Raw genomic sequence first — 18,349 nt, 5'->3', positions numbered from 1 at the left:
AAAGCGAGGAGTCTTCAAGTCGGTGGATATTTGATTTTGCCAGGAAAGTATGTCCGGACTCTGTTCCTGCGCAAAACTTTGTTCGCGATACGTCTCCGGGCCACGATGCGATAGAATCACCTTTTACGATGGCAGAATTTTCAGTTGCCCTCCTGTCCTGTAACAATAACGCGCCTGGGTAAGATAGAATCAAATTCAACTTGTTGAAGAATCTACCCGGCAATGCCAAGAGGCGCTTGTTGAACTTGTTCAATAAGTTCCTGGAGCAAAACATTGTACCGCAGGATTGGAGGCAAGTGAAGGTGATCGCCATCCAAAAACCAGGGAAACCAGCTTCTGATCACAACTCTTATAGGCCGATTGCAATGCTATCCTGTATCCGGAAATTGATGGAGAAAATGATACTCCGTCGTTTAGACCATTGGGTCGAATCAAACGGTCTATTATCAGATACTCAATTTGGCTTCCGCCGTGCCAAAGGAACGAATGATTGTCTTGCGTTGCTTTCTACAGATATTCAGCTAGCCTATGCTCGCAAAGAACAAATGGCATCTGTGTTCTTGGACATTAAGGGGGCTTTTGATTCCGTTTTTAATTGACATTCTTTCGGGCAAACTTTTTGCATAATTTGTTGTCCGAAAAGCATATGCATTTTACGCATGGCGATTTGGCAACTTTTCGTATTAGCTACATGGGTCTTCCCCAGGGCTCATGCTTAAGCCCCCTTCTTTACAATTTTTATGTGAATGACATTGACGCATGTCTGGCAAATTTATGCACGATAAGACAACTTGCAGACGACAGCGTGGTCTCTGTTACAGGAGCCAAAGCTGCCGATTTGCAAGGACCATTGCAAGATACCTTGGACAATTTGTCTGCTTGGGCTTTACAGCTAGGTATCGAATTCTCTCCGGAGAAGACTGAGACAGTAGTTTTTTCTAGGAAGCGTGAGCCTGCTCAGCTCCACTTACAGTTAATGGGTAAAACGATTTCTCAGGTTTTGGTATCTAAATATCTTGGTGTCTGGTTCGATTCGAAAGGCACCTGGGGATGTCACGTTCGGTATTTGATGAAAAAATGCAACAAAGAGTGAATTTTCTCCGGACAATTACTGGATCATGGTGGGGCGCCCACCCAGGAGACCTCAAGGCTTTACCAAACAACGATATTGTCGGTGCTTGAGTACGGGTGTTTCTGCTTCCGCTCCGCTGCAAACACCCATTTAATCAAGCTGGAACGATTGCAGTATCGTTGTTTGCGTATTGCCTTAGGTTGCATGCATTCGACCCATACGATGAGTTTGGAAGTTTTGGCGGGCGTTCTCCCATTAAAAGACCGCTTTTGGGATCTGACTACTCGTATTCTCATCAAATGTGAGGTTTTGAACCCCTTGGTAATTGAAAATTTCGATAGGCTAGTTGAACTTAATTCTCAAACCCGTTTCATGACTGTGTATTTCAATCACATGTCTCATAGTATAAATCCTTCCTCATACACCTCCAATCGTGTCAACTTATTAGATACCTCTGTTTCTACTGTGTTTTTCGATACATCCATGATGGAAGAAACTCGTGGAATCCCGGATCATCTAGGCGTGCAGCAGATCCCTAAAATATTTTATAACAAATATAAAAACATCAACTGCGACAATGCGTTTTATACTGATGGATCACTTCTCAACGGGTCCACTGGCTTCGGTATCTTCAACAATAATTTTACCGCCTCCTACAAGCTCGATAATCCTGCTTCTGTTTACGTCGCAGAATTGGCTGCAATTCAGTATACCTTAGGGATTATTGAAACAATGCCCACGGACCATTACTTCATCTTTACGGACAGTCTCAGTTCTATTGAGGCTCTCCGATCGATGAAGGATGTAAGGCACTCTCCGTATTTCCTGGGGAAAATACGGGAACATCTGAGTGCTTTATCCGAAAAATCTTCTCAGATTACCTTAGTGTGGGTCCCTTCTCATTGTTCCATTCCGGGCAATGAGAAAGCGGACACTTTGGCTAAGGTGGGCGCAACAAACGGTGATATTTATAACAGACCAATTGCCTACAATGAATTTTTAAAATTTTCACGTCAGAGTACACTTGTCAACTGGCAGGCCTCGTGGGATGAGGGAGAACTGGGGAGGTGGCTACACAGCATCATCCCCAAGGTTTTCACCAAACCTTGGTTTCGGGGGTTGGATGTAGGACGAGATTTCATTCGCATGATGTCTCGGATTATGTCCAACCACTACGGGCTAGATGCACATCTCTTGCGTATTGGGCTGGCGAGCAGTAATCATTGCGTTTGTGGATTGGGGTATCAAGACATTGAACACGTGGTTTGGGTGTGTGCTGAATTCTGCGGCGCCAGATCTCTACTTTTGGATACCCTCAGGGCCCGAGGAATACAGCCCTATGTGCCAGTTCGTGATATTCTCGCTCAGCGAAACTTGCCATACATGCTACATGTTTATAGCTACTTGAAGAGCATCAAGGTGCCAATTTAACAGCGAAACAAAGAAAAAACCATGTTAGTTTTCAAAGAAATAGTTATCGGTTTCCGTTAAACTCTACTAAATGTTAGTTTTAGTATTAGATTTAGTTTCAGCTCGTAGTCGGCAGCGAGGGTAAAGAATTTGCCTTTAGATTATAAGATATTCTAGACCATAAGGCATTAGATTTAATTGGCTCCGTAAAACATTAATTTGTATTGTGCCGTGTCAAATAAATGTTGTGTGAACAAAAAAAAAGTACTGAGCATTGCTGGAGTGATTTCTTATTAACCTTTCAATGTAGCAGTCATGATGAAGTATCTTTGTCAATATAAAAAAAATTCTGTCAAACGTTTCGATATCGCTATTACCGATACCTATCACCCATAACTGTGAAATCGTTTGCGAAACTCGACTGTGATAATCGTGTATTACGGGGTAGTCTAAACTAGCATAGCATAGCATAGCATATTTGATCGCCCGTGTGTTGCCCGCGATTGACCAGAATCAGCTGAAATTGCACAAAGAATCATCAAAATGGTGCCTAGGAGTAGCAAGCCATTTTCAGTGTACAAATCCTGGTGATCTTTCTTTTCACTGGTCAATAACGTAGCTGGCCACGCCCAATGCAGATCAATAGAGGAAGGGATATCGGGTTAGTTTAATACTTGTTGCTACTAGAGACCAAGGAATCCTCTGCATCATCCACAAGTATCAGAGGAAGGAATTAGTGTTAGTGGAAAGGAATTGATCTGGATCCATCGAGGTTGATGGTGCGATCTTTTCTACACCAATTCGCGCACGATATGGTTACTTCTCGGCCTCTAGACAACGGTCACCAGGAGACGATATAAATAGAACCACGCCACGATCGCTGCATCGGCATACAGGAGAATTGAAGTTTCTAGTTATCTTCGGCAACCTACAATCGTTAACAGTCTGTATCACACCAAACTTCGCGTTTCATCCCGTGAATTTTTTAAATTTACCTAGAAACAAATAGATTTCGTAAACGCAACAACCGCACGCCAAACGCAAACTAAACAAACTACTGGTACCAGTGGTAAATGTTATACCGCGTTGTTTCATGACATGATGAATAAGCGCTCAAATAACCGATAAAGCGAGTAAGGGGAAAAAAAAGTCTCTGACCAGAGAGCCAATACGAGGCACACCCGAGCATTATACGATGTAAGGTCATTGATGTTTGGTCATTGAACTTCGAAACCGATGTATGAGGATAGTCACACTGAGCGCAGTCAAAATACCGCGAGCAAAGCCTAATGTAAAACGCGGTTACTTATGCACCATTCTTTTCTTGAGTAATAATCCGGTTCGGGGAAGAAAACCGACTAGGGTTACCGGCTAAGGAAATTTGCCTAAAAGCGCGGACTTTGTAATTTGCGGAAAATTTTATATAAACTATTATAGTAATACCTACTGAGTATAAAAACTGGCAAAGTTGCATGCCTTCAAAGCCAAAAAAACTTAGAAAAATGTCAATATGCATATCAAACAAAACAGAGTTCGAAGTTCATTTAATAAAATGCCAAAACAATCGCTATCAACATTCAATCGTATGGTCTATTGTTATGCCGACCAACGAGATTTTCAAAATTGATTCAAAAAAATTGTTCAGGTTTTACAACATTCGTCCAAAAGCTAGTAAAGTCATAAAATTTTAGCGTACCATCGAATAAAAAACCCGTAAAATTCGGGATGGATAAGATAGCTTGATCTACTGAGCTTGAGCTACCATATAACGTTGTTAGTAATACGGTAGCAAAATTAAAATGATATTGGCCGCACCGCAAGCGCTCTGTCCATCCTCCTATGGCGCACCCTGACCCACCTCGAACAGTTCTACTGAAATCGCTCAGATAATTTCAATAACAACCCGATCAAGCAACTATACGTTGGCCGCCGAATGCCAAGACCAAGCATAGGAAAGGCACTCTACAGGTACGCAGCATTGCCATCAGGCGTGCAACATTGAAGTGGCGTGGCTGCCCCGGCTGGGCATTTCATACATAGCCCCTCCGATAGTGCAAACATCTGGAAGACAACCTGAAGACAAGTGCCACCCATGTCACAGTCACTGCTCGTTGAACTCATATTATTGCAAAACATCTTCGAGACCAGAAAAAATAAGCTTGTTTCCGAAGTGCGTTGTCCCCTGTATTGTCTTGATAACATCACAAACACAAGCACCGGTTGTTTATATTCATTGACCCATAAAGTACACCTATGCTACGTAACAACATCGTGAGAACAAAAATATAACACAACTTTCTAATCGCGCTTATAGCACTCTTATATGACTACTGTCATTGTGAATTACTCTCCAACATGTTTTGTGTGGTACTTGGGAAAACTCATCCGGGCTGCAGACGCATTTACTCCAGAGTATTATACACTACCGCTGTACTCCGAATGACGCAGATACGCCATTCCGCCACGATTTTTTCTTACTTGTCAAATGAGAAAGCTACAAAACCTACTTAGTAAAAAAAAAAAAACTGGCATAGTTCCATGCGTTCATAGCCTAAAAATTCAGAAAAATGTAAAACGGAATATGAAACAAAACATAGTTCTATGTTTAATCACAGACAAACAGACGTACCACGAGATTTATTACCATGGGTCAAAATAACGGTCATTTTAAATGAGTTCCAGTCATGCGGAATATTCCCGCCGCAGCGGTGGTGGCGCTGATGTGCCTTTTCCTTTGAACTCAGTTGACAGTATTCGAGCACCGTGCTACCAAAATCAGCAGAAAAGCTGAAAGTTTATCTTTTGCGGAATATGTCCAGTAGGTGTCGCACAAGTTAGTCGGAACCACAATTTTCTTAGAATTTTGTATGCAGTGGTACGTCTGTTTGTCTGTGGTTTAATTATACAATGCCAAAATAATCACGATTAAAGACCAGTACGCCGACCAACTACTGATTCCATAGCTTCGACTGATGTCAGGACGGTCTCTTGAAAATTCATCACAATTGTCGAAAACTTGCTTGAAAGCAGCAACATTTAATCAAAAGCTAGAGAAGTCATAAAAAATGAAACACATAACATTACAAATAATTTGAAAAATCATCGTAACAATGTGTAAATTACGTTGCATTTGAAATTATATTATTTCACTCGCGCGCTACACTTTCTCAAACGATGTGGTGCCATCTGCCAGCAGATGGTGCTGTCTGTCTGTCTGAAGTAGAGAGAAAGAAAAAGTTTTCTCCTTGCGATGAACTCCGACACGTTGCACTCTCTGTATGCTCGCAACCGTCTCTGAGAAAAACCACAACACCACGCAGAACTTTAGGGCAGCCATTTTCAAAGCGGAAGTTATTATGAATTGTTTGACTTGGGAATCGTACATTCACTTCAAAAACACTGGACAGAAAGCGAAATATTCTCCGCCACGATTATAACATAGATTTCACTTTTTTCCGTTATGTACACTTCGAAAAAGCGCGACAACTTCGGACGAAAATGCAAACCACCGACACCCGACGCGTGTTCGCTCTCCTCCTGTATTGTATATATACGGAATTGTATACATACAGGAAAACACCTTTTGCTCTAACCCGCATAAACAAATACCATACACGAATTGTTTTCCGTATAGTAGCTTAACCATTTATTGAACAGTCACATAGCCATTTACATACCATATCAGCTTCAGTTTTGACCATCTAGTTTATAGTAAACTGAGAAAAAAACCATTTGGTGAACTAGGCGTTAGGTATGGTTACCATTCAAAAACAGCGATTTTCCCGAACATATTTTTTTCGATATTATACACGATATGGTAAACTAGTAATCCAAAATTTTGTACTAAAACTATTCTTCGAATAGTATAAATATGTTATTTTGCAGTAGTTTCCAGTTGTTCAGGTATCATTTCATGAATGGAATATTTATATTGGTTTATATTCTGATAATCGTTCGTGGAATAGTCGTGATATTGTTTTGAATATAAAGACTGTTAGTGGCGATTTCTTTATTTTTTGCAAAATCATGTTTTTGTTTTTCAGCTGCAGATATCATCACTTGCCAGCCATCTTGCACATTTCTTTTTGTGACTAGTCATATTTGTATTCTTCCAGGCTGCGAGGGGCGCAGTTTTGCATTCGTCGTCGTGCAATGTGGACTTCGTTCTGCTTGGAGATACTGGATAGAAAAAAGGATTGTATAAATACTAAAGCCGAAAGAATTGTGACCAATTTGATTACCTTTTATATAGTTTGACAAACACCTGCGACTACACCGTTTACTGGATCTCTTCGTTTTTCGATGGAGCTTCAACCGTTGAAGGTGTGGCGGACAAACAGTGCTCACTATCCTATGTGGGGATACTAAATATAAATAGTTTAAGTCATTCAGTTTAGTACAGTGTTAACTGATGAGGGACATTATCACGTACAGTTACCATACTACATTAAGTACAGTTAAAATCCTTACCGCTTCAGCAATGGTTTTTGATTATGCGGGTAACCTTAATAATATATCTTAAATTTCAACTCGATCGTTGACTTATTTCCAGCATATGTTTGTGCAAGCGCTTCAGCATTTGTATCTTACCCCTTGAACACGACAACTTGGACAACTTGAGGCGTTTCATAAAATAATTACACACGGCACGCACCTGGTCTATCGGTATCACGTTCCTGATTACAGCTATCTGCAACTCGTTTGAAAATATTTTGCTTGAACTTTGTAAAAGATCTTATGTAAAAATATATCATTAATTAAATATTACTACGGAATTAAAAAATCGATCTCTTGGTTCTAAAACCACAGCACGATTTTTACAGTCATAACGCATTTGGTAGCTGCGGTTGTCATTTGCGAATCTACCACCGCCGACCGATTCTAATTTTTTACCGCGCAAGGAATACTTTGGATTCGCACAAAACGTTTTCCGTGTATTACGGGGTAGTCTAAACTGATGTAAAAGTCGCAATAACATGTGAATGTTGAAAAAAAAACTGGGTAGATAGTAGAATAAATACTAGCTTGGACTTGATATTTATTAATATTTGCATCTAAAGATTACCTCAAAATCACGTATGTTATAGCTTTAAAATACTTACTCTGCAGATACGGGCGCACAGCTATTTTTTAGCCTACTCTCAATCTAAACTGGAGAATTTGATGCACAAGGATTTTGTGATTGTATCACTCTTCATCAATGTAGATTTTCGTTTCACAAATGACTAGGGCCTTCGTCATGCTGAGTGCGGCCCGGCGGAACAGTTCGGGATCTGTTTTGACGCGCGCGACTTTTTATTGCTGATATTATTCCTCACCGTGAGAAAAGACGCAGTTCGCAGATTAACTGTTGACTAGAGAACTTTCAAATAAGTATAGTTACGAAAGTTACGATAGTACGAAAGCGAAAAAAAGATGTAATGTAAACAACCAGACTCAATGGTATAAAATAGTATATTTAATGTATGATTATAATAATCTTTTAATTTGGGTTTTACAACCCACACTGCGGGATTACTCTGATCCTTAACATAGGGGGTTTCACCCCAGGAGCACTGAAACTCACCTAAGTGAAAACACCGGAACTTAACCGCATAAAGGCCAAATTAGCCTCTGTTTGACCACAACTTGGGAAACGCCAAAACTCTAGGATGATCCAAAAACTCCAACGCTCCAAAAGGGGATTGATTTTCTTTTTTCACTATAGAATAAAAACTCACGTCTGAACTCATAGGCTGACGCTGTCTAACCGAAAGTGTCAGTCCTGCTGACAGTTTATTCTTATTTATGTTCGCATCGTACGTAACAAGTGTTACTTGACTTTTTCTATCCAGCTTTTTACGCACCGCTATAATGCGTGTTCGTAATATGCGAACCTCTCTGCTTACGTCAGATTTGGGATTTCTGGAAAATTGGCAACACAAATGTTGCCAGATATATTTTTCTTTTGATAAAATATATGAAGGCTTCAAACTGACGTACACGCTCGTAAATAATAACTCATGAACTGAGCAACTCTGACTCAGTTTAGAACGATGTTCGTAGACGTCAAAAATGAGTAGAAGTCCTTTTTGATTTTGAGTAACTTTGACTCACTTTTTGGGTTCCCTTCATATAACTTCTTTCTGAGTAACGTCGCATATAACGACGTCCATTTGGAAAGATGATTACGATGTGCTTCAGTTTGTGACATATGTTTTTTAATTGTGTGCGCCTCAGAAGGCATTATAACTGTTTACTTTTATTACAAGGTAATTATTGATGAATATGTGGTGTCGTTTATTGCCGTGGCGGGTTTCTAGCCAGTAATGAAACTGAACTGTACCCAAAAAATGAGTAATGTCGTACTCAAATTTTGAGTAATAATGACTCATTTTAAAGGCGCCTAGTGTTACTCAGTTTTGAGTATTTGTGGAGTTACTCAATTTAAGAGTTGTTCCACTTTTTACTTAAATGCGTCAAATGTTACTCATTTTAGAGTTATTATTTACGAGCGTGTAAGCAGAGTTGTCAAAAGGGTAGGTTATTTATTACGAACTTTGCATTATAGCGTCCGCCATTATGGCGCGTAAAATATGGTTACTTTTAGAAAGGGCGTATGCCACAAATAGTAAACCTAAATAGCTACGTCACTATTTGGCATCAACGCCGGGCAGTGGGGCGCATGCAAGTGTTAGTAAGTTTCCTCCTCACCTTTCTTTTATGCTCGTTGGTGTATAGCATTTCTGTAAATAAAAAACACGTCGAAGTAAAGTGATTTGCTGTTGAATTCGCACTACTTGCCCAACATTTCAGAGTTGAATGGAAATCTTTCGAAAAATATTAATGCAAAGAACGATGAAATCAACAGCAAATCACTTTATTCTCTGTTGTTATGTTCATCTTTGTTGATATGCCTATGTTTGAGATACGGAATGTCAGTTAGTTGGATAATTATATAAATTCACAATAAATTCAAGAAACTTCTTTTGCTTTTAGATTTTTCATTTTTATTTTGTTTTAGATTTTTAATTCAATAACAAGATGATCCTAGAGATGATCCCTGTCACTGTATCGATGCAATCTCATTTCAGGATCTGTAAAAGAGTCGCTTTATTGTTATTCTATTTTAAAAGATTCAATAAAACTTACGCTTATATAAATTTTTGATCTCTGGGTGAAAGTGCTGCTTGCGCCGTTCGTCATCGTCATCGTTTTTTTGTTACGCTTTGTGATTTTGACGTTTGTCAATTGGAATTGTAGTTGTAATTCAATTGATTTAAACAGTGGTGATAATACAAGAGATATTCATTATAATACGATGGTGATTTCCATTAACCAGTTTTCAACGCAAGATCATTTCATTGGAAAGTGTTGTAATCTTCTAGAAATCAACACTAAATCACTTCAACTTGCAGTGTGATGTGACGAATTGAATCAAGTGCAAAAACACTTGAAGTAATCGTGACATTTTTTTATAGTGTGTTCCTCCTACCCACAGTCTATTCGCTTTCGGCACTTTACAACTCAGCGTTTCGTAATTTACAAATGCCGCCAACGATGTTTTGACATAAGTCGTGCTACGGTCATATTGTGTTATGGTTAGAATTGAAGATATATTTTTAGTTATAGCATTGCTTAAATAGTGAAATTAGAATAAAATAATGTCATTGAATGACGCGGTGATCTCATCAAATACTGCAGCAGAATCTACGGTCATTGGTCCACTCAACTTCAAGGATGACCAGGAGAACCATCCTCCGGCAACCCGATTGGTGGATTATTCTAGAGTGGCTTGCATGCTGTGTGATAACATATACGATTTCACCAATGGAGACACTAAAGACCAGTACCTGGTTCACCTGTACATGATCCATCGATTGGTGATTGGGGACGTAGAGGACATCGACTGCTTAGCCAGTTACAACAAATTTTGGAAAGAAAAGTTTCAAAACCATCCTTTGGAAAAGTTCTGCTCAGCTATGCTGATGAATCAACTTCCCGATGGTACACCCGCATGCAACGAAAAGTACTTTCTCTTGAGCAATATTGAACCGCTTGATTACGACCTGAGAGAATCGATAAAGCGGGACGTTATGAAAATGGTATTGGAGCGGCATCAATTTGAACGTACAAATCAAAGTTTTAATCGTAAATGCTTATACTGCAAAGAATCTGAAATGAAAACTAGAGCTGCTTATTTAGAGCATCTGTACGCAAAACATTTTCTTCAGCTAGGCAAAGCAGAGAATCTGGTGTTTGTCGATGAATTGGTGGAAACTGTACAGGATAAAATGGATAAGTTAATATGCCTTTTTTGCGAAAAAGTGTTCAAAGATAGGCCAACTCTCAAGGAACATATGCGTAAGAAAGGCCATAAACGCATAAATCCGTATAACAAATTATACGATCGGTTTTTCCTTATCAACTACCGGAACGATCGACTAAAAAAAGGACCCGAATTAAAAAAACATGCTTCCGCAAAGGTGGAAAACAAACATGGACCAGAGATCTCGCCATTTCATTCAGATGACTCGGACTCAGACTGGTCAGATTGGTACGGTGAGGAGCAACAAACAACGTGTCTATTCTGTTCAATCGCAAAGTCAAGAGTGGAGGAACTAAAAACACACATGAAATCAATGCATAACTTCGACTTCGACCTCCAAGTTGCTGGTTTAAGCTTTTATCAACGTGTCAAAATTGTGAATTATATCCGGAGACAAATGCACATTTTACGATGCGTTATCTGCAGAGAGGAATTCACCAGTAAAGACCAATTGCAGGACCACTTAGAGAAGCAGTTGCATTTTGGTATTGGAGAACAACAATATTGGGATCAACCCGAATTCTTTTTTCCAACCTATGAAGATGACCAATTTCTATGTAACTTAGAAGATGCCGATCCAGAACAATCTGATGACAACTTGGTGGTCTTTTCTGAAAAGGTTTCTGCAAATGTTAGCACTGAAGCAGAGTCATTATCCATGGAAAATTTCAAGCTAACGTAGAAAGGCAAAACTGGTACTAATGAAGATTTTTGTTGCTTATAAAAATACAGCTTTATAATATAAATAAATTCTATTTAATTCTAGATTAAGTTTTGTTGTTATTGATGAATGCATTATAGAACTAATCTTGTTTTTCTCCATTATTTTCATCGTTAGTCTCTTGATCTGTTAATCTATTCTGCAGATTTGAACTTAATGCTTCTACCAAGCATTTTCCGAATGATTCAACATATGCCGGGCTAAGGGATGAAAGTAACGAATATGGTGTTTCATAACGCACATTGAGGGGGTTTTCCTTATCTGTATTATCGAACTTATCACCAACAATCTGTAGTCCTTCGTGATTAAGTTTGATACAAATTGTAATATTTTCCAGAGTCAAAAGATTAATAAATGCTTCAGAATTTGTTGGTAAATGCAGGCTTGATACATGAGCATCTTTAACGTGACGAGAAATGTCTTGAATAACACCATTTGCTTCCCGACACCAATCGACAATTTCATCCGGCTCAGAGTAGTATTTCCGATATGCGTCTCCCATTTTCAGTAAATAAAATACGATTTTTCAGTCGGTTCTGTGTTCTGATGATAAACAACACTATAGCAGAGATGCCAGATGTTTTTGAAAAATGTTTGCAACTGTTCGAAAAACCGGAAAAATGTGCTCGAAATCTGAAAAAATCTATCCGTGATTCAAAAAAATTTCGCACGCGTACACGGAAAACGAAAAGTACCCATTTTCATATCGATTTAACTCAACGGGTCGTTCCGTGCAGGAAGGCAATTTTGAGTAGTTGCAGATTAATTCAATAGAAGGTATCCACACATACATAAGACATACGTAACACTGGCGTTTTTTTTCTGGTACATGTTGCCCCATAGTACTCCGTACCTCGCCCTGTCGAACTGCTCGATAAATAATGAACCAAATGAATTTTCTTTTTCTCGGCCTTATCGAGCTCTAAAGAAAATCCCATAAGGAACTGTCAAAAAGTTATTTACACTCTAAAAAATAGGCACGTAAAATCCACCTGAAAAATGAGGTAAGTGACTGACCTTCAGAAAATCTGCCATTTTACGTGACATTAGTAACTTTCACCTAAATTTCACATACGAATCACTGTCAATTCACGTAAATCGGTCAATTTATAATGTAAATATTTTGAGTGCGTTGGTATTTGTGTGTTTTGACTTTGTTAGTGTTAGTGCGACTGTGGTTTGACGTTTCCGACAACGGAATTTACGTGAATTTTTAGTATGCAAAAAAGTCAATATGGCGTCCAAGGAACTCCTAAGCTGCTTCAGCTAGTTTTATATTGGAAAACACGCAATGTAAGTAGCCAGAATAATAGAAACATATACATTTTTCAAATTTTCAGTTGGTGAATTCTTTCCGGACGATTGGAATGGTCAACGGTCATTTTCGAGCGGAACACCTCCTGCCGGTTGAACGGTCGACATCTTTCCGGTCATTCCTGTTTTTTCGTGTCGGAATCTCGATTTTAAACAAGTAATTATTTTTTAGTATTTTAAAATAAATTATATTTCTTATATGCGCTTATATATATAATAGACTAGACACTATTTACTTAAAATTTACGTAGATTCCTTCTGCATAACACGTAAAAAGTACGTGAAAATCATGTGGGGTTTATGCGTTCTGTTTATGGTTTCACCTAAATATAACGTAACAAGGTACGTGAAAATCAGGTTACAATTACCTGACCAACACGTAGACGATTGACACTGAAGTTGACACTAACACACTAACACATGCACGGCTTTCAAGAAATCGGCAAAAGTTACGTGAAAAGAAGGTGGATGAGAATCAGCTACTTTTCCCGGTAAATTTTACGTTACAGCATTTTTCGAGTAGGAACGAGACAAATGCAAGGCTGCGCAGGTACACTGCCTTCAAAAACAACTCAAACAGTGATTTTATTCAGGGTGTGGTACCATTCGAGTAGTTCATTTTGTACCAACTTTTTTGGAAGATTTCTTCCTGAGTGTTACGTATGTCTTATGTATGTGATTTAATCCTCAAAATGAAAAATTTGCTTACTTACCAAAACTTACTTATAGTTTGTCTTTTGAAAGAAAACTACTGAATTCTCTCGAAATTATTATCTGTGGTTGGATTCCGCTGGAAAATTGTCTGTATACCTCATACTTAGACATACGTAACACTGGCGATTTTTTTTGGTACTCTTTGCCCCACATCACCCGGTACCAACATCAGTATGAACTGCTCGACGAAAATGAACGGAATGAATTTTCTTCGTAGCGGCTTTACTCGAGCCCTCAACAAAATCCCTCACGATACTGTCAAAAAGTTGTTTACAAAATCAATGCTGCATTTTTCGAGTGGGAACGAGACAAATGCAGGGCTGCGCAGGACAACCTCCATAAACTACTCAAACAGAGGTTTTTTTCACAGAGGTTGGTACTTTCGAGTAGTTCATTTTGTACCAACTTTTTTGGAAGATTTCTTCCTGAGTGTTACGTATGTCTTATGAATGAGGTGTTACCAAAATTATCACAATTTAATAGTCATAACGGTCACTTTTTGTTGTGCCTTGAGGTGCCTTGCAGTGTCAGTGGTACCGCCACAGACAAACAGACGTACCACTGCATACAAAATTCTAAGGAAATTGTGGTTCCGACTAACTTGTGCGACACCTACTGGACATATTCCGCAAAAGATAAACTTTCAGCTTTTCTGCTGATTTTGGTGGCACGGTGCTCGAATACTGTCAACTGAGTTCAAAGGAAAAGGCACATCAGCGCCACCACCGCTGCGGCGGGAATATTCCGCATGACTGAAACTCATTTAAAATGACCGTTATTTTGACCCATGGTAATAAATCTCGTGGTACGTCTGTTTGTCTGTGGCACCGCTATTGGCTCTGACGATTGGGTTGTTTTTTTACTTGCGAAAGTGAAGGAAGAGGAGGAAACCGCCGAAAGCGAAGGAAGGGAAGGGAACACCCTTGAAATCTGTTTTACTTGTTTCAGGGCCAACAAAAGTTGGTAACGCGACTGTTATATCATATTTGATGTTTGTAGCATAACCCTGGATTTTCTGTGAATTTCAAGCAGATTTTCCCGGTTGTCGAGTAGTTGTAAAAAATTTTTGAAGCATCTGGCATCTCTGTCGCAAATTATTCGCCAAAGCCGTCAAGCTCCAAACCTCACAGAGCAGCAGAGTAAATTATTTGACTAGTTTGTTTCGCGTTAGCTTATCTCGAAATAAAATACGCGTATATCATTTTTCAGTACCTATAGTGTTGTGTAAAGTAAAATACTTGTGTAAAATTTCTATTGCTATCTCGTCTTACCGGAAGCATATTGCTTTGTTTGGAGTAATACGGCAGAAGTGAGTGAGTGGTTCATTTTCACAAACTTCGATTATAAGTCTTTTTTTGTTCAGTGAGCAGAGACAATTGGAATCGACGGTTTTGTCCGAATAATTATTCAAATCCATTATGTTCCGCCAGTGACAGCGATAGCGAAATCGATCTACCCATTAAAGCCACTGGGAAGGCGCGTTTTCGCTCAAACCGTGCGGATTCAAACATCCTAAAAACAGAGGACGGAATCGATGTCAATACCGTATATGCCAGTTTCAAGTTTAATTTTCAGGATGATTGTTTATACAGGCAAGAAATGGTAGAGGAAATGTTTTCTCGATTCGGAACAGTAAAGTCTGTTAGGCTTCATGATAATTTCCAAAGAAAGCCCGAGCGCAGGAAAAAGTTACCTGGCCGAAGAGGACCAACAACTGAAAGTAGTCCAGAACACACCTATGGGTTCATTTCTTTTGAAACATGTGAAGAAGCCGCTAGGTAATTCAGTTATTAAAATGTGAAAGCAACGGTCAATAATCTGTACATTTTCAGGTGCTTGAAAAACAAAAACAAACTGGCAAGTTTATGCTTTATAGCAAAGGCTGATAGTTGGCACCAGGATGCGTATCAGAAAAAACTACAGTGTGATATGGGCTGCGATGAAAAAAAACGAACAAATGACAGTGACAATGATAGGAATGCTTCGATAAAGGCTGTTTCTTCTACGAGCTCCAATATTGCAAGTACCAGCGAAACCCTTGATTCCAAGAAACCAGCCGATACAACAAACGATGATACCGAGGAAATCGCCAACGAAGAAGTAGAACCCGAGACGTTCAACATCCTACAGTTGGATGATGATTGCCTCATGCTAATTTTTGACCAACTTGAAATAATGGATTTAATTTCATTGGAGAAAACATGTGATCGCTTTGGCAGTGTTGTGCATGACATTTATAAGCGGTACAAAGTATTCGATTTTGATCATGCATTAACGGACAAAGCTTTTCTCACAATGTTAGACGCTAAAACAGTGCTTACGGAAGTGGGAGCATTCATGCGTTCCTTGTCGATTTCGCAGAAAAGATTCTTGCGACCAGGGTTAAGAGTTTTAAAGTTGATTCCTCGATGTTGTTCAAATTTGACGGAGTTGGAAATACGCGATTTTACGCTAAATTCCATTACACTGAATAATCTAGAAGCGGTGTTCAAAAATTTGGAAGGATTGAGTTTAATCAATTGTGGAATCAGTGATAGTATTGAACCCAATTTGAGCCGCGCTAAGAACTTGCAGCGTTTGGATTTATCGTTAAACAGTGAAATTACTGGCAATTGTTTGAAGGGAGTAAAAAATCTCAAATACATCAATTTAGACAGCTGCCAAAATATCCAAGGAAAGCCATTTTCAGCGTTTGCTGCTAAAAATAAGACACTGGAATATTTAAATATCAACTATTGTAGCCGACTGACATCAGAAGCCATTAAATCGATTGTAAACAATATGACGGAGCTATCCCATCTGGTGTGCAACAATTCTTATGATAATGTAGAACCTGCCAGCATGGTACTGCTTGCCAGTTTGCCTAAGCTTAAAAAATTACAGCTCAGATTCAATAGAACAAGTCGACCGATAGATCGGATTTTGCAAAACTTGGTTGAGTTTAATCAATTAGAACATTTGGACTTGTCAGACGGCACATTCACTGTAGTTGACTACGATCTTCTCTGTGGTCTAACACAGCTGGCTGAGTTGAAGTTAAACTATAGATTAGACTTTACAGACCAGCATCTGGCCAAGCTGGGCGCTAAATGTAATTTTGTGGAACTACATATTGCCGGCTGCACAGGTGTCAGCGATAACCAGCTGTTAGAGTTCATCAAAATGAATCCCCGGTTAAAGCTCTTAGACATTTCCTATTGCCAGATTAGCGAGGCGCTCATATTTTCAGCTATTGATATACTAAAAGTGCAAGCGGCTCGGTCGGTTGCTGCTTTCAAAAGAGACGGTCGAAGGCTGAAGATGATGGTCGGACAAACTTCAATTTGTCCGGTGATAAACGATGTAAGTAAAACCAAAAACTCTGCCTCTGTTCGCTTATGCTAAACGTCTTATTAGGATAGAAAACTGTAAATTTGGGCTAAATGCGGATGTAAACAACATACTTTTGTTGTAAATTCATTTGCTTCTTGTTCTAATATATTTAGTTCTTTAAAAATTAGGTTTATTAATTCACTCAGATTGCGTAGCTAATTGTTTTTAGACTATTATAGTTAGTTTGACTTATTTTCATATTTTCATTAAACATATCCGGAGGAATTAGAACTGAAGGAATTTAAACTGAAAAAAATGCCTTTCATTTCATTCAACTTTTACGTTCATCTTTGTTTATAGAACAACCTTATTCATAACAATCGGCACCTATTAGAAATATCGTTCGATTACACAGACGGATTTTTCGATGAGTTGGATGTTGATGATATGTACGACGATGTGGACGACGACGACGAAGATTTCATGGGCTACGATAATGAGGAACATCTGTGGGGCTTGGATTATGATTCTGAGCTAGGTGAGAAACGCATACATCGAATGGATAACGTTATCAAAATGTAGCCTCAAACATAACTTTTCAAGATCTTCTAGATATGTACCAGCAATTCTACGATGGCGATGACGATGATGATGATCTTCTCCCGCATTACGTGTTTTTTGGATAGTTGGTGTAAGCGAAAGTTGGCTCCCATGCTGTGAATTGGCAGCGACAGTACATTTGCAAGGGCTGCTTTTTTTCGTACATAAATTCCAATAGTTATTTGTTGATTTTTTTGTTGTTGAAAGATACATCCGCGGTTTCGGAAAGTTCGCAAAAAAGAAAAAAAGGAAGTTGAATCGATTTTTCTCACTTTGGCAAGACTTTTTTGTTTGTCAGTCTTTGTTACAGCAAAATTAAACTTAGTGGATAGGCTTTTTACTACAATACGCTATCTTTTTGTTTGTTCTAATATAAGGAAATGTAGCTTTGTCTACGCAGACATGTTTTGCCAATTTAAGAAAAATGTCAATAAATAACTATGTATTAATCTAAAACGATGGAAGTCTTTTAAAACTGAATACTTTATATTCTGAGAATGAGAGTGAGAGTGAACAGACTATGAACGATGGTATAAAAGGCGTAACGTAAAAAAAAAGATACGAGAGGTGTTGGGCACGATCTCAGGAGCAACAAGCAACACGTGGTATGCTTCTTCAGACACGAGAATGTCACGAGAAATTTTTATAAAGCGGTAAACAGAATCAGTAACCGGACTATACCAATCCCTAACAGTGAAAGGAACCTGATAACCGATGAGACGTTGGTGGCCATGCGTTGGAAACAACATTTCGAGGTGCTGTTGAACGGTAAAAATGATAGAGCAGTTTGCAAAAACAGAAAAGAAGCTAGAGGAGGATGGAGCTAGCGGACTGGTATAACGGACTCATTTGTCTAGTTTATAAGAAGGGCCACCGACTCGATTGCAGTAATTATCGA

At 38.9% G+C, this 18,349-nt stretch overlaps 2 protein-coding genes across 3 annotated transcripts; both read left to right on the top strand.

Moving 5' to 3' along the window:
- Positions 1–10,017: 10,017 nt before the first annotated feature.
- LOC129722077 (zinc finger protein 277) lies at positions 10,018–11,555 on the top strand. Its single transcript, XM_055675309.1, has one exon. It carries the CDS (start codon positions 10,126–10,128, stop codon positions 11,470–11,472), a length of 1,347 nt encoding a protein of 448 aa, XP_055531284.1. The 5' UTR covers positions 10,018–10,125; the 3' UTR covers positions 11,473–11,555.
- A 3,080-nt stretch (positions 11,556–14,635) lies between these two features.
- Positions 14,636–17,632, top strand: LOC129721561 (uncharacterized). 2 transcript variants are annotated; one of them, XM_055674277.1, is made up of 5 exons: positions 14,636–14,848; positions 14,903–15,317; positions 15,372–16,881; positions 17,212–17,389; positions 17,464–17,632. In XM_055674277.1, coding segments are annotated over exons 1-5 (2,178 nt in total). In that variant the 5' UTR covers positions 14,636–14,847; the 3' UTR covers positions 17,538–17,632. The 2 variants fall into 2 exon arrangements, with proteins under 2 accessions (XP_055530252.1, XP_055530249.1); XM_055674274.1 differs by having other exon boundaries at positions 17,455–17,632.
- The last annotated feature ends 717 nt before the right edge of the window (positions 17,633–18,349 follow it).

This window comes from Wyeomyia smithii, chromosome 2 (assembly GCF_029784165.1).
Source record: "Wyeomyia smithii strain HCP4-BCI-WySm-NY-G18 chromosome 2, ASM2978416v1, whole genome shotgun sequence".
In the NCBI taxonomy this organism is placed as follows: domain Eukaryota; kingdom Metazoa; phylum Arthropoda; class Insecta; order Diptera; family Culicidae; genus Wyeomyia; species Wyeomyia smithii.
Note: the sequence above shows the minus strand (reverse complement) of the source record. Positions and strands in the feature narration are given on the sequence as shown.

Excerpts from the sequence above, each read along its gene's own strand:
- LOC129722077 (XM_055675309.1), top strand. The coding sequence starts at position 10,126 with ATGTCATTGAATGACGCGGTGATCTCATCAAATACTGCAGCAGAATCT.
- LOC129721561 (XM_055674274.1), top strand. Across the intron at positions 16,882-17,211 it reads TTTGTCCGGTGATAAACGAT|AACAACCTTATTCATAACAA; the intron begins GTAAGTAAAACC and ends CTTTGTTTATAG. Across the intron at positions 17,390-17,454 it reads GGATTATGATTCTGAGCTAG|ATCTTCTAGATATGTACCAG; the intron begins GTGAGAAACGCA and ends TAACTTTTCAAG.